Below are 11,867 nucleotides of genomic sequence, written 5' to 3' on the forward strand. Positions count from 1 at the left end.
AAATAGACAGTGATACAGAACGAGAGCCACCTCTCTATTATTATTATATAATGAATCTGGAGAACAATACAAGTATCAATCCACTTACATCATTTCCATCATCCCAGAAAACTTCCTCTTTTAGGAAGTATTGTGCTGGTAGATGGTCACCAACCAGCTCTCTCAAAAAACAATCTATGCATACATGTGTGAGAGTACAATTATGATAAATTTTGCTGATGTAAAAGATACAGATAATAATAAAATACACAGTACTCTTTACTGTAAATTCCATATAGTCAGTTGATGCTCAAAGAATACTTTTATTGATTTTTGCCAAGCTCTTGTATCTGTAGCCAACCTATGGTTGCAAATGATAAACAAGGATAGTTCTGACACGAAGGTTGATGTTTTTGTTTACATTAATGAGTAAAACAAACATGAAACAACTTTGTATATAGAAACCAATTGGATAAATCGGACAATAACTGTCAAACAATGGAAGAATATTCCTCAAGTTTTTGTGTTATGCACAATGTAATGGCTACGGACAAGACAACTTTTAATTTGCATTATTAACATTTTTCCATCACTTTCTTAAGTCTAGGTAATCAATCAAGTCCTAATTTATAGTATTTGCTGATTTCCACAGTGTAAATAGTCCTATCACAGCCAGTTTCAAGCTACTAACATGATGTCACTGAACAAAGTTGGAAAGGGAGGTACAGTAGCTCACGTAAGTATTTCCACCATATAGGTACAATAAACATAAAAAACCTCTAGAACAAAGATAATAAAATATAGCAAAATAACTGGGAAGTGATGAATTTTGATTGTTACTTTTGTTTTTAATATAATTTAATTGTAAGATACAGAATTTTCTTTTTTTTTTTTTTGTGAGGGAGATCAGCCCTGAGCTAACATCCGTGCTAATCCTCCTCTTTTTGCTGAGGAAGATCGGCTCTGAGCTAACATCTATTGCCAATCCTCTTCTTTTTTTTCCTTCCCCAAAGCCCCAGTAGATAGTTGTGTGTCATAGCTGCACATCCTTCTAGTTGCTGTATGTGGGACGTGGCCTCAGCATGGCCGGAGAAGCGGTGCGTCGGTGCGCGCCCAGGATCCAAACCCGGGCCGCCAGTAGCGGAGCGCACGCACTTAACCACTAAGCCATCGGGCTGGCCCAAGATACAGAATTTTTAATGATTGCTGTGGTTAACAACCTGAAATTTTAGCAACCAGCCAGCACACCTCTGCTTGTATCCCTGTACAGTGAATTCCACTCCATATATAAAAAAAATTTTTTTTAATAAGGAAAAGGTAAAAATACAGGCTACTTCATGAGTTCTCAGGGTAAAATCTGTTATTTCTTAATATGTCAAGACAGTAAAGCTTTGGCCCATAGGGGAGACAGGAAGGAGAACATACTTGGGCTGTGTGTTCCCATTTCAGGAGCAGGCTGCTCAGAGCGTGTGCCTGGGACGCCAGAGTGACAGCTATCAGGCAACCAGAAACCACACCCGATTCCTGCCCAAGGGCTTACAACTAAGACTCAAACCAGGCTTTTTTCCAAAAATGTTTTTAATTCCAACATCCATCTTGATGGCTTTCTGTAGACTAATTTAGCCAGTAGCTGTTATACTAAAAATGGAAGCTAATGATTTCAGCTAAAAACAACTAAGCCGATGCTATCAAAGTATATTGTAAGAAACTGATTATCATGGGTGCATTTGTTTTTCACTTCCTTTTCTCTGCAGAAAGGCTTAATAAGATTCCCACCACAAAAGCAAAAGCATTTCTTCCTCTCCTGGGACCCTAGATCATGAATGTGTTCTCTAGAGGGCACCCACTCCCCAGAGCTCTTCAAAGACTCATCGCATGCAAGGAGCAGTGGTCCCATTAAAGGGTACCACCCGCTATGGCTCATCACATTAGTGCCATTCAGCAAATATTGGCAGCATCAACCTATTTCTCTTGAGCACCCACAAGCACCCACCAGTCAGCTTGGTGCCATATAGTTCAGCACACTTTATACTTTCCAAAATAAGTGCATTTGGAAAACAGGCATGACTTCTAAGGCAAAGAGCAGATAATAGTCATACTATACAACTCTCTAGCTGGAAGAAACTTAGCAAAAAAAAAAATCGTTTTCAAGTGCCACTGTTTGAATTAACCAGGAATGTTAGAAGGTAAGCACATGAAACTTCAATATAATTATGACACGACTAAATATTTTAACTGGCAATGAGTCAAGAAGAATTCAAGTTTCTTGAGACATTTGATATTCAGATTTAATCCATTGATGTATGTACTCTGAAATCTTACAACGCTAGTTTTTATAAAACGAAATTTGAGTGTCACAGAAAGCCACCTGGACTGGGAGAAGTTACTGAAGGAATCTTAGAAAGGAATCTCAATTATTAGGCAATTAGAAGAAAACTAGAAATGATATTTACAAAGACTTTCTGAGGCACAACCACGATTAAATATTTTTAATTTTATAATTTTTAGAAATAATGAAAGAAATGATTAGCTTTTGTCTTCCTCTGAGGATTTCCAAATTGCTATGAAGACTAAGAAACTGAATGATCTGAATTTAGGGCTCTAGTTTTAGTGTTAATTCAGAATTATCTTTTTCCAGTTTGTGACATCTCAACGAATTTTCCATTTCCTGCTAATGTTGGGAAGCACGTTCCTGTGCCATCTTCAGGATTCTGACAGAAGGGGTTTTAGAGGCTAGGTTAAGAGCTTAGAGATGCAGTACTAAAGATGAGTTCAGAGGCTCCAGGCTTACGCACCTGAGCATGCACACACGCACACAGAGGTTAGCTCTTTCTTACAGCTGCCGGCTTTAAATTCTGCCCTCTGGCTACAGCTACACACGTTGGCCCCCTACCCCATCCCCACCCAATGCCAGCAGGGAGGAGTGAGCACAGCAGAGTTTCCGGGACTGCAGCCCCACGTGGTCACCTACACTCTGGGCCGGGTGCAGGTCTTATTACACCCTCTGGGTGTAATAACATGTTTTCGATTAACACAATGACATCAGATTGAGCAAATGATCTCTTAAATTAGGGTTTAAAATACCTGAAATTTAAAATACCTTAAATTAGGGTTTCTTGAATTAAATACCCAGATCATGAGAACAGGTAGCTGAGGGGAAAAAAGATGCAGCAACTTTATTCTGAGATTCATCTCAACAAATCAGAGTATTTTCCCCGAAATCAAGAAGAAAAAAAAAGGAAAAATGTATGTTTAAAATCAGCTGAACACGTAAACGACCTAATGTAAATGTAGGTTTAACATAATGTGCCTTCTGACAGGCTGAGTTTGGGCCACTTGGAGCAGAAAATCCACCTTCCCTTCATACCTACATAACCATCCTTGTCCAAATAATTTCAGCCATAAAGAAAAATTTAGCAGAATCCTAGAGAAATGTTACATTCTGCTCATGGGATTACTTGAGCAAGGACTGTGTACTCTGAGGTATTATCAGGAAAAGTCATGGATATTTACTATTTAGTCAGCACCAACAAGCCACTGACATATATTTAAAGGGAAGAGTTCCCTCCTCCTGTGCGATTCATCTAGGGACCTGGGCCTCATAGTAACCCTGGCAAGCTAAACTTCCTCATCATCACAGCTCCTGCAAGTTGTCTCTATACATCGATTCATCAGGTAAAGCCAGGTCTGTGCAAGTGCAGCTTGAGGAAACGGCCAGCAGAGCAGAGCTAACGACCAGGGCAAACATTTGTATTTCCAAGTCCACAAATAGGGTAACAATTCTCAAAAACCACTAGCTCTAAAAAGAGCACTCGTTGATTTTGTCCCTTTCCCATCTTTGGTTAATAACAGTCAGAGGTAACACTTCTTAGAACAACAAATGCCATGGACAGTGATCCCAATAAATCCCCTTTTGCCTCTCTCTACAAAGGCTGGTCTGGTCCCAACTCAGAATCAAGGATATTATTCCAGACAGCTCAGTCACTGTTCATTGGGAAGTTTCCTTAGCAGATACCCTAGCAAAAGCTCCTGAATTGGAGTTTTCTGCAACTTCTCCATAATAATGTATATTCAACTCTAAAGCAGTTGAAGTGAAGGAAGCCCTCAGCAAATTTCCAGAAGGAAGGACAACGGCTGCAAGCATAACCTGCCTTCCAGTGCCACACCACTAACCCAGAGAACCCACCTCACTGTGGGACAGTCACTCAAAGTCTACCTTGAACCTAATCGCCAAAAGCTGATAGAAATGGATAGAGGAAAATTCTAAACAACCATCTATGCCTTGTACCTTTCTCTGGAAACACAATCTACTAACAGGAAAACCAATTTGGAAAAAAAAATGTAGATGCTTCTCAAATTTCAGAGCCGTTATCAGTGTAGGAAAACTATTAACTAACGTGGATGGCACAGTTCTTTTCCTGTATTACAAAGTAAATTCCTATTTAATAATTTTGATTATTAACAATTTAGATTAGCATTTTTTTAACCAAGAGCATGAATCAAATGGGTTAAAACCTTAATGATGTCATAATATTTATTAACATAGTAAATCTGAATGTAGAAGATCTATGAGTCCTCTAATACTTCCACTCTATGAACTGGCTTTAAAAAAATCAAAGAAATGCTCTTTTGAAGAACAAAGTTTTAGGCAATGAGGAAAGAGAAAGCAACCATTACAAATTCATTATGGATCCATCAGAGACTTTTTAATCCATTTAAATCCAAGTATAGAAGATCAGATTCTGATCCTATATTACTTCTACGTTTTTAGAACAACTTTTCACTCAAAAATTCAAGATTACAATGGCATTAAAAATATCCACAGGAAAGGAAAAGACTGACATGAAATACAATATGATTAATGGCTACTGCAGTTGAGTGGTTAGCTGTCTTTTCTCTATTTTTCAAAGTTCCTATAGCATGTTATATAATTTTTGTAATAAAAAGTTATAAATGAAGGAAGAATTCAAGCTTACAAAACACAGTTAACTTTATAAAATAATTCAAACAAATATGCAGAAAGGAGACATTCACCCAAAATAAGGAAGATGCTCAATGGAAGGCTCGCTGGGTCCCGGGGAGGAGCTTTAAAGATGAAGCCCATGGTTAGCGTTCCCCGGACTGCTGTCCTGGGAGGCAGCAAGCAGCCGGAGCCCCTTTCCTGCGGCTCCAGATTCCCACCAAGGCGTGGACGACGCGCTGGGTTTCTACACGTTTCTTAGCCTTGTGTGTCTGGGGAATCTCAAAGTACTCTTGGAACCTGTACTTGGTTTGGTTGTGTGGTGAGGAAAGTGAGGTTCACACACAAGTACCAAAATGACCAATTAGCATGACAGCACTGGCAGAAGCACCACTGTAAGCACCTGCGCCGCTCGCCGGCATTCTGCCACCCGCGGCTCACGGCAAGATTCGGTAACATTTCCTCTTCAAATTATACTTCACTTATTCAACTACGTTCACGTAAAAAAACAACTAAAGGTATGAGACTGTAAACAGATCTCATTCACAGTCAGCCCAGAGAGGGGACTCTCTGTACCCTTGCAGGAGGTTTTCTGTGCAATAAAACCAAAATCTATATTTAAAATACGTATTTCATAAGATAAATTTTTAAAACTCATTTTTTAAATAGCCTAGTGGACATTCCAAGCTAGTCACTTCACCCAGAGTGAGGGATATAATGCTTACTGTTTTGGTATATAAAAACAGAAAACCCTCAATAAGGATGTCAGAGTCTGTTCCTCAAGAAATCACATAATTTGTGTCCAAAGGCCGTACATACACTAATATCACTTCCCTCCTTGGTCTCTAAATACGTCCTCCTCTGCATTGGAGGTATCTGGAGGTCCAGCATTTGCCTAATCCCACGGGTCCTCTGCGGGGTCACAGCTGCTGGCTGGTGAAGAAGGATTTAGTCTGCCTGCAGACAGGATTTATGCAGAGCGGACAGCTCAGAGTCAACTGCTTGGAGCACAGCTCGTTGGACTGGATGTGCGAGTGTACCAAATCTGCCAGGGCCTGGAGGACGGACGACAAGAAGCAAAGACTCATCAGAGGCGAAAAGTCTGCTCATCTCCCCACGCATTTCCCCTCCCATCTGCCCAGATAATCACTATGGCTTGGGGATTCTTTTAATCTGAATTATGAATCCTTTGAACCAAATTCTATAATATCTTCCTCTCTTAAGAATCCTCAGCTTAGAGAAAACTTAAAATAGAGATTTTAGAAAATGAAATCCTCTTACCCCACCTGCTAAACCTTGTCTCTGAAAGGCAGATTTTAAATTAGACATAGGTGGGTAGAAATAAGAAAATTGGGGCCATCTAAAGGAAAAAGGAGAGTATAAGGAATTCGATTTTACTTTTGTAATTAATTGGAACTCAAAATGTTCTAATATGTGAGAAAACCAATATTCTGTAGGAGCTTCTCAGAGGATTAGTCTCTGATATGTTCTACTGAAATGGTTGTAACACTATGGATACCTTAGAGAACAATGGATTTCCATTAAGAGACTCTGCTCTTCTGATGTTTTCAACTCCACACTGAATCAAATGAGAAAAGGGAGGAAAAACACATACACATTTTATTTTCCTTTTGGTTTTTTTAAAGAAACTGACTTCTGTCAAAAAAATAAACACAAACACAGATACACACACACAACTCAAAGTCTTACTTCAAAAGTGTCCCCCAACTGCTCAGAAATGGAAAACGGTTACGGACCGAGCACAAACGTTGATTTTCACCTCTGTTACCATAGAATTGCTCTTCAATTTCTATTCCCTCTCCACCCTACTACCTTCGCATAGGTGCCTTGCTTCCAAACCATTGTTGAGGTTGTATTTGATAGAATTCTCAAGTAATTTAAATCGGCTTACCATTCTTTTTTAATTGTATTGAACGTAGATTGGATCCAATCAGAGTTGGGATTTTAAATATATTCTTATACAGAAAAACCTAAAATAAAAATCTGAGGATTGTTTCATTACCATCCCTGCTCCCCTCTCCAAAAATATTCAGTTAATCATCTCCCAAATAATTGAGAAATATCTAATTATTATTTACTCAGGTAGTTAGGATCTTCTCTCTCCCTTTCCAAAATGCTGATGACTTTTCAGCCGCTTTATCTTTTAAGTTAGCATCAACATCAGGAAACTGGCATGGGAAAAATGCAGAGATTCAGCAAACACACAGTTCTCAACTTAAAAAGACTGTATTCTAAAACTTCATGGAGAAGTCAGTAACAGCAAGATAACCCGTGTTGGCAAACTATGAAAGGATACATCTCTGTAGGGCAATCCAGTAAAATATGTACCAACATTTAAATTGCATTTCTAGGAATTTATCCTAAGAAAATAACTGGAAAATGAAAAAGAAAATGATGTTTATTACAGAGCAGTTTATGATAGTAAAAAATTAGAAATATGTTAAATGTATACTAATCAAGGATTTGTTAAAAATAATTACATAGAACTAATTATACTTATTGATTTGGGTCCATAATATATTTTTAAGGAAAAAAAAGGTTACAAAACAGTATGAATAAAATATGATTTTTGTTAAACATGTAGAGGAATATCATTTTAATTAAAATACACACAGAGGAGAAAGGGGACTTATTTTTATCAAAATATTAACACATTATTTCTGCGGGGTAAGATTCAGAGTGAGTTGTACTCTATTTATACTTCTCTCAACTGTCTGAGCTCTTTATTATTTTTATTATCAAAAAGCAAAGTTATTCCCATCTGGGGAAAAAATTCAAACTATTTTTTAAATAAAGTTAGTTGTTTTAAACGCAGTATATTCTCCAGTCAAAATAATGAAATAAATTGTAGCTCAATGGTTTTCTTTATTCTCTATATGGACTAATTTATTAATCATTAATAATCCATTTGATTACTAAGTCATGACCTCAGTTTAATAATATGAATGAATGTGAATTATCATTCAATACAAACAAAAATTTGTTTTCCAAACACACTACTATGAACTATATTTGCACTTAAATCTTTTTAGTGGGCTCACAATTAGCCAAGGTCACGGTGGGATACAGGAGGCATCGTTAAGTGAAATCCATAGACAATCCTGCAACCTCATTTTAGCCAATTACAACTTTCCCATAATTTCCTTATCAGAACTACTGACAAGTAATTTAGGCACTCCTGAACTTCAGCGATGCTTGATGACCAGCATGAATACACAAAAACCTGTGGGGCTGCATGCTGGCTAAACTTCCCCAACCCACTCTCCACCCTGCCCTGCACCTGCCACCCAGTCCCAGAGAGGGTGAAGTATCCTTTGAGGCCAGGTCTCCATCAGTCGCCCATGGGATGACCAGGGACAGGAGTTCTGGCAGCAGATGAGGGAGGAAGGGCTTCCTGGGTCCAACGCTTCCACAATTCCCATAGAAACAACGCTATAAATCAGAGTCAGGTTTCAGGCCGGCCCTCAGAAGCCATGAGATGGGTGAACAATAGTTTTTCTCCACCCTGACAGACAACTCACATCCATCTTATATTACAAGACACTAAGGATGGTATTTGTTATTTCAGTAATCAGATTGATCACAACATAGTAGCAAACAACTAATTGAGTGAGTGTATAAAAGAGGTCAAGGAAATTACAACACACATTGCTTCGTTTATTCCACGCTCTTCTCTTAAATGACAATGACTCCTATATGCCTCGAAAACCCAATGAAAAGCAGTGTGATAGCCCCCAAGTAAAGGGCACTATTAGGCAAAGAAAAGGAGTTACAGAACAATAAAAATTTTTCCCTCCAAACCGGTGAGAAGTACAATTATTTTTTCTTAAGGAAATGTAGTTATTATAACTTTCAAGTAGTACAGTAACTCAAACTAAACAAAATGACATTGCCTGCAGTGGGCCACTTGGTTTCAGAAAGGCACAAAAATGCTTTCCCACACAGAATTACCTTGATGTATTCAGAGCATTACTCAGATTAAGTGTTATTTAGAACAATGAAGACACAGTACACGCAAACACATGTACCAGACAATATTTTTGAATGATACAATTAGATCATTGCAGAGAAAGTTTCCTTTTAAAACAAATTACAATGGGATTAATAAGCCAGATGGGAGCATTTACCTCTTTGGCTAGAACTTGCGAGTACTCGATATCCAGTTCATACAGTGTTTCAATGTGATCGCTGGTAAAAGCAATTGGAACCAAAAGAATATTCTTCCTCCCCCTCTCACAAAGCCCTTTGATAGTCTCGTCTGTTTGAGGACCTAGCCAGCGCATCGGACCAACCTATGAGAAAGGAGGATGAACGCCATGTTTATGACACATCATAGCCCACTGCCCTGGGCACACACACACCTCCCTCTAAGAGCGAGAGCCATACTTTACACCTGCTTTAATGGGTTTTTTTATTTCTACATTAAGCTTGAATACTTCTAGAAGTTGGTAGAATATAAATAACAATTTCCGTCATTACAACTAGAAACAATATATTAAATCAACAGAACTCAACTAGTCATTTGATTTCCCCTCCACTTTATTTGCTTACAGAGTTCTTTCCACCCACGGTGAGCAATCAGGCTACAGAACATTCTGTCTACAAGAGAGAGTCAAATCTCATCGTTTTATAACTAAGTCCTAGTTTAGACTTCCTCAAAAGAGCTGACCGTTTGCAAACCTGTGGGAGCCACCTACCTTGGACTGCCAAACCAGTCGGTAGGGGTTGGAGTAACCCAGCTTATCCATGACTCTCTGGACAGTGGCACCCACCTCCTGAGGATAGGGATCCCCTCTGTTGACCACCTGCAGCACAGACACACGGGCGTTCAGTCGGCAGCACCACGAAGGGTTCTGAGAAGCCTCCAATTGTGTGGTGAGATGGTGTGAGCCCTCAACCAAGCCCTCCCTTTCTGTCTTCTGCACTGACGACGACATGATCTGGACTCAATCGCCAAACTTCCTCGGGTCCATTTCTTCATCGGCCAGAGGAGAACACTGCACTCGGTCATCTCTAAGGTCCCTAAGAATATGTCCGATTCTATGTTCTACGTTATTCTTGGGAGAGTGACAACGTATAATGATGGGGGACGGGTCTCTTTGTCCTCCACCTGAAAGAGGGAAACGACACAGAAAAACTGGGCAGGAAGAGGCAACGTGGGATGGGACTTCTACCTTGGTAGTCACTTGAGTGGCTGATTTTAGAACAGGAATTGAAAGAGTGCTGTATGGACAATGTACAGAACTACCGAGTTTATGGGGACCAGGTAACAAAAGGGGTAAACGCTCGTGGAATAAGAGAGAGGAAAGCAGCAGCATATGGGTTCAGATTCCAGGCTCCTTAAGAACATGACCTGTGCCTCCTCATCCCTTTTCTCTCCCCACTCTTTCCACAATGGACTGTAGACAAATGCTTTGTGCACAGCGACTGTCTGATAAATGCTCCTGACAGTCAGAACAGCTTGTTAACACCTTTGGAAAGGTTCAGTAGAAATTTTAGTTCTACTGCTTTCATATTTAGTTGTGTAACGACTCCCTAACACCCTTACCCTGCTTTATTTCTTCCTATAACACATATTCCCTCCTAACATACCACACTATTTTCCTATGTTGTGTGTTTATTATATGATTCCCCTGCCTCTCTGGGGGCAAAGATTTCTGTCTATTTTGTTCATTCCCATGTCCTATGATAGTGGATAGAACAGTGCCTGGAATACAGTAGGTGCTCAATAAATACTGTCGACGTGAAATACTGATGAACTATTTTATGACAGTACTCAAAGTTAGTCAAAAAGCCATTAGAAACATAAATGTGGAAGGAATGAGGGAAATATGAAGTAGCCATTAGAACAGCACAGAAATAATTGTGACAGGCAAGATCCACTGATGGACGCTAAAATTAGTGGGCAAAAGGCCAAGGAACAACAAGACATTTGCAGAGTCTCAAAGCATTTCCCAAAGATATTTTTAATTACAAAGAGAAAAACAGTTACTTTACAATGGACAAATACAACAGACAGCACTTTAAACAAATAACCAAGGACCACACCAGCAGCAGTAAGACACAGTGACATCACACGCCCCTGACAGGATGGATGCCCTGAGAAGGACAGATCACCCCTGGGGTATTCTTCCCAATAATATATAACCTCAATCTAATCCTGAGAAAATACCAGACAAATCCAAATGGAGGAGAATGCTACAAAATAACTGACATCCACATATTCACTCTTCAAAAATATCAAGGTCACGAAAGACAAAGAAAGTATGAGGAACTGTCACAGACTGGAGGCTACTGTGGAGACATGACAACTAAATGCGATGTGGGATACTGGACTGAATCCTGCAACAGAAAAAGGACAACTGCGGGAAGAAGTGGTGAAATCTGAGTAGAGCCCGGCCTCCAGTTAACAGTGTCGACACTGCCCAGCTCTTCATTTTCATCACTGCACCATGGTTATGAGAGACGTGAACATTAGGCGAAGACACGTGAAGCATATATGGCAACTCTGTGTACTATTTTTGCAACTTTTCTGTAAGTCTAAAATTACCCCAAAATAATAAGCTTTTAAAAAGTCACTAAGGGCAAAAAAGAGTCATTAGAAGTAAATGTAGAGGAAAAGAAAAGTTTGCTAGATGGGTTTTCTTCCTCGACAGTCTCACTGTCTTCCCCACCCCTTCCCTATCCCCATGACTTCACGGCATTCCTCAGTCCCACACAGGCCTTGGAGCAGCAGAAAACCTGGAAGCAGTATGCTCAGGCCCTGGGGGGTGAGAGGAGGGAAGGCAGCACCTGGAACTGTTCATGTATAGAATGTGTTTCCTCCCTGCCCAGCTCAAGAGCTTCCCTTCTGGCACTTCAGACATGGCCTCATCACCTGAAGGACAGTTACAAAGAGGATGAGGTG

At 39.7% G+C, this 11,867-nt stretch overlaps 1 protein-coding gene across 1 annotated transcript in view; it reads right to left on the reverse strand.

The window, feature by feature from the left end:
- Window positions 1-286: 286 nt before the first annotated feature.
- The window catches only part of FECH (ferrochelatase), a 37,699-nt gene continuing 26,118 nt past the window's right edge, over window positions 287-11,867 (reverse strand). The window contains exons 8-11 of the mRNA XM_004422573.3: window positions 9,658-9,765; window positions 9,088-9,252; window positions 6,459-6,518; window positions 287-5,994 (exon numbers count right to left, since the gene is read on the reverse strand). Coding sequence (XP_004422630.1) covers window positions 5,860-5,994; window positions 6,459-6,518; window positions 9,088-9,252; window positions 9,658-9,765 — 468 coding nt within the window. The 3' untranslated portion in view covers window positions 287-5,859. The remainder of the gene's footprint in view (window positions 5,995-6,458; window positions 6,519-9,087; window positions 9,253-9,657; window positions 9,766-11,867) is intronic.

This window comes from Ceratotherium simum, chromosome 14, assembly GCF_057802395.1.
Source record: "Ceratotherium simum simum isolate JZ-2026a chromosome 14, ASM5780239v1, whole genome shotgun sequence".
In the NCBI taxonomy this organism is placed as follows: Eukaryota; Metazoa; Chordata; class Mammalia; order Perissodactyla; family Rhinocerotidae; genus Ceratotherium; species Ceratotherium simum.